Source organism: Octopus bimaculoides, chromosome 1, assembly GCF_001194135.2.
Source record: "Octopus bimaculoides isolate UCB-OBI-ISO-001 chromosome 1, ASM119413v2, whole genome shotgun sequence".
Lineage (NCBI taxonomy): Eukaryota > Metazoa > Mollusca > Cephalopoda > Octopoda > Octopodidae > Octopus > Octopus bimaculoides.
This window is the reverse complement of record NC_068981.1, coordinates 145,402,618-145,407,118: the sequence shown is the minus strand read 5'-3', so window position 1 is coordinate 145,407,118 and position 4,501 is coordinate 145,402,618. Positions and strand designations below refer to the sequence as shown.

General features: G+C 33.3%; 1 protein-coding gene across 1 annotated transcript in view; it reads right to left on the bottom strand.

Moving 5' to 3' along the window:
* Positions 1-383: 383 nt before the first annotated feature.
* The window catches only part of LOC106868068 (secretin receptor), a 725,176-nt gene continuing 721,058 nt past the window's right edge, over positions 384-4,501 (bottom strand). Inside the window, exon 15 of the mRNA XM_052969589.1 lies at positions 384-2,563. Within this exon, the coding sequence (XP_052825549.1) occupies positions 2,285-2,563 (279 nt within the window). The 3' untranslated portion in view covers positions 384-2,284. The remainder of the gene's footprint in view (positions 2,564-4,501) is intronic.

Sequence of the window (4,501 nt, the reverse complement as noted above, 5' to 3'; positions counted from 1 at the left end):
TATATATATATATATACATATATACACACATGTTGTTTTCATCCAAGATGGAGGCCAACAGCGTCCCATGTGGCAAGCTTGATAATTGTTGAGATTTCTTTTGACATGAAACAAATTGTAGTCGCGTTAACCCACAAATAAAGTATATATATATATATATATATGTGTACATATACAGCAAACATTATGTTATTCTGGTTTCATGTTTATTTCATTTCGTTAACAATAAGTATAATTCATCAGTACACACTCACACATATATGAATGAATAACAAAATTAAAATAACAAAGACAAAATAATGATTTAGAGATTTCTCAAAACTAAATATTAGAGCTATTTAGTCAATTTGTTTTCCTCGTTAATGATAATGGAATATTTTCAGTTTTTTTTTTCTTTTTTGATAGTTTGTTTAATGTTTGAATAGAATTTAAATTATATTTGATAAATAACCGATTAAAGATATTTAAAGGACATTTTTTTTTCCACATGACAGACAGTCAACTTAACATGTATGTGACTTTTTGCATGTTTTTCAGAAGAAATTTTTCAATGAAATTTTCTTGGTTTTATTTGTGTGGCTGGTTTTGTTAAGAATTTTCTCTTTGTTGTTCTTTGATAATATTGTTGACCCCCGGCTGGATTTGAGCTCAATAAATAAGAACGTAACTATGACAGGTGTATAGTTATGACAGGTGTGCTGCCACTTCTATTCCCCACTGCGTTCCACACAGTTGTGATTGTTGTTATGAAGCGCTGTTGCTGCAATTTCTGTTATTATTGTTATTGTTGTTCTCGCTGCTGTAATTTTGGCTATGTAGTTTGCTGCTATTACTTTCTTGTTACCAATTCTGTTTGCATTTGATTCGTATTTGCTTTCAATATTTTCTTACTTGATTTCAAATTGACCCAAGGTTAGACCCATCTTAGCTTCAAACTATTCCTTATAACGCAGACACTTTTCTTAATAGTTGTTACTTATTCTGTTATCACAATCATATTGTTCCCGTCGATTTCTGAGCGTAGTGTGTTGCTATTCCTATTATACGATCATATTGGCCTTTTTGATATCTAACCGGAATGTGTTTTCTTATCACGATTGTGTGTTCCGTTCAATTTCTACGTGCAGTTTTCAGTGATACTGTACAGCAGTAGTTCCCAATTGCGCCATTTGTGTGTGTGTATGTTGGGGTGGGTGGGATGAGTGTCTAACCTCACCCAAATCTACAGTAAATACTCAACCACGATCAATCCTACTTTATTTCAGCAATTTTTAAAGTTATAATTTATAATTTCAGGTCTCAGTCTTCCATTATTATTATTGATACAGTCCTCTTTGATAAAGGTCTCAATGACTTCTTCAAGTTTCACTTGAAAAAGAAATTGAGGGTGGAGAGGGAAGTGCAGCCATCAAATGAGTTTATTGAAAGGTAGGTGAAAGTTGCAAAAATGGCAAGAGTGGATGGTACCTCTCTAAGTGTAGACCTTACAGTCGGAGAAAGGGAATTGGGGAGGGCACTTGTCGTTAGTGTTCAGAGAAATCTCGGACAGTGGGTTTCCTCGATTTTCCTTGAGTTAATCTTGTATCAGGAGGACTACATCTCGATCGTCCCCTACTTTTTTTTATAACCTTTGTATACTATGTATATTTCCCTTCCTTTTCATTGTATATCGGGTATACTTACTCTTTTTTTGTCATTTATTTATTCTATCATTTCATTATATGTAAACCCCAACATTTTGTGACTGTCTTTGTATTCTCCCCCTCACTCTCCACCCTGGTGGCAAATAAATGAAATCCTCATTATTATTATTATTATTATTATTATTATTGTTGTTGTTGTTGTTGTTGTTGTTGTTGTTGTTGTTGCTTTTTGTACAATATAGGATATCACAAAATAATTTTTTCTCAAATTTGTAAGAAAAATTATTTTGCCTCACTCCAAGTAAGTTTTTCGTTTTTATCTTTAACGCAATTAAGGCTTACAAGAATCGACCCCAAATGTAGATGATTTTGTTTTAATATAATGATGAGCATATAATTTTTGCTGTCGAAGTCATTCCCGAATGCTTTACTGGTTTTGTGGTTGTTCTTGTCTAATGTAATGCTGATATTGTTGCTGTTAAACTTTCATTAGTAGTAGTAGTAGTAGTAGTAGTAGTAGTAGTAGTATCTGCTGTTGTTGATGACTTTGTTGGTGATTTTTATTGTAGTAGTTGTAATTGTACTTGTTTTAAATGGTATGTTGACACAGAGATCCGGAGCAGTTGATGCTGTAAGTTTATTCAGCTAATTTCAATGACCCCTGTAGTGTTCATCATCGGCTGATATTCCAGGTCCTTTAGCGGTTTGTCAATGCAGTTCATACCTACTGGACTCTCTTTGTCTTGTGTCTGCAGCACACTCATTGACACAACTGTGCTTATGTCGGAGGGTCTAGTAGCAGCATCGTAACTCCGGCTTCGCCTCCATTCATGACGTTTACACAACGAGAAATGACAATAAAAGCAAGGAATTTCGCTAAGCTGTGACCTTTGCCACATTTTGTAAATTTCGTTTTGAACCTGAAAGTAAAAAGAGAAAAAAATTAAAGCCAAAAGTAAATATTAAGATATCAAAAAGAAAAAGATAATGAATTTTTATTACGTACAAAACATACTCCCAGCTACTTTGATTTACAATCATTTATGTACATCCCTCAGAGTTCCAACATATTCACCGAAGATTACGTCTTAACAGCCAAGGATTGTTATTACCCTTCTCTAGTTAACAAAATTGTAACAGCTATGCTTAGAGCAATCGGAAAACAGACGAAACCAATCTGAGGGAGCATCAATGATTTTATTCTTTTATTCCTTTATTTGTTTTAGTCAATTGACTGCGGCCATGCTGGAGCACCGCCCTTAGTCGAACCAGTCGACCCCAGGACTTATTCTTTGTAAGCCTTGTAATTATTCTATCGATCTCTCTTACCGAACCGCTAAGTTACGGGGACGTAAACACACCAACATTGGTTGTCAAGCGATGGTGGGAGAGGGACAAACACAGACACACAGATACATACATACAACATACATATATATATATATATATACATATATATATATATATATATATATATATATATATAGTTTTCGTCTACCAAATCCACTCACAAGGCTTTGGTCGACCTGAAGCTATAGTAGAAGACACTTGCCGAAAGTGCCACACAGTGGGACTGAACCCAGAACCATGTGGTTGGGAAGCAAGCTTCTTACCACACAGCCATTCTTGTGCCTATAATCGTAAGCAAACTTAGTTTATCATCTGTAGTATTCCAAGCTTTTCTCTCATTGATTGTCCTGTAAGTGAGTAATTGCATTTAAGGAAAAGCAGATAACCCACAATTGTTGTCCTAAAAGTATTTCTTGTCGCATGTATTACTTCTATCTGATCAGAGGGGGACATAATGGAATAGAAATACACATTCGAGGATTCGAATCGAAATCATAGTTTCGTTTCCTAGCCGAGGTATTGCAATTTCCCATCAGTCGTGTTACCTATGTCATCACACTGCCATATTTTCCTTTGAAATTTGGAATCACAGACAGTTGAATAAGATACAATAAGGGAGAATACAGGTGGGGTAATATTTTATTTTATTTTCTTAAACCGTTTTTGATGTCCTTCCAAATATTTCTTACACTAATGAGAATGACAATGCATAAATTTAATTATAATTACTATGATTATAATTTTTTCTTACATATTTGTATTGTCTTTTGAAACGTGCGTATGTATTGAATCCAATTTTGTATTAAATCTAATTCTGATTCAACATCTTTTTCTCTTTCACTTTTTAAAACTTGTTTATGGTATATTTATACCTATAACGATATTTTTCAACTATTATTTTCATATTCTTATTACTTGCTCTGATGAATCTTTATTAGAAATAAATTTTTCTCTCTTTTTGGATCTCTCAAAAAGTCTGAATTGTTCTTTTTGAACTTATTTTCTCACTCTCTCACACATACACACACGCGCATATGTTAACAGGTACTTTATTTTATGAAATACGAAAAGATAAAAGGTAGTTGATTTTGGCCGGGTTTGAACTGGATGCGTTAAGTGCTGGAGCAAAGATCTTGATGCTTTTGTGAAACGTACTAATGATTCTGTCAAACTAGCACCGGACTGAGATATATAACATTGACAACAGTGAAACGTATAACGTTAGCAATATTGAAATATATGACACTGGTAATACATAACAGTTTACATGAACTGAATGTGCAATGAAAAATATATATTTAAGAAAACATCCTTTTCATAATACCATAAGCATATTTCTTTTAACTTATGTCTTGTTCAGCTAAATATTTGGAAATTAATTATTCATATTAATATAAATATCAAAGAGTCTCCCTTCTCTTTATTTCTCTCTATCTCTCTGTACATACGTCCAAATATCAGATTCAATTAAAAAAGATAAAGAGAAGGTTTAGAAATTAATGGACTAT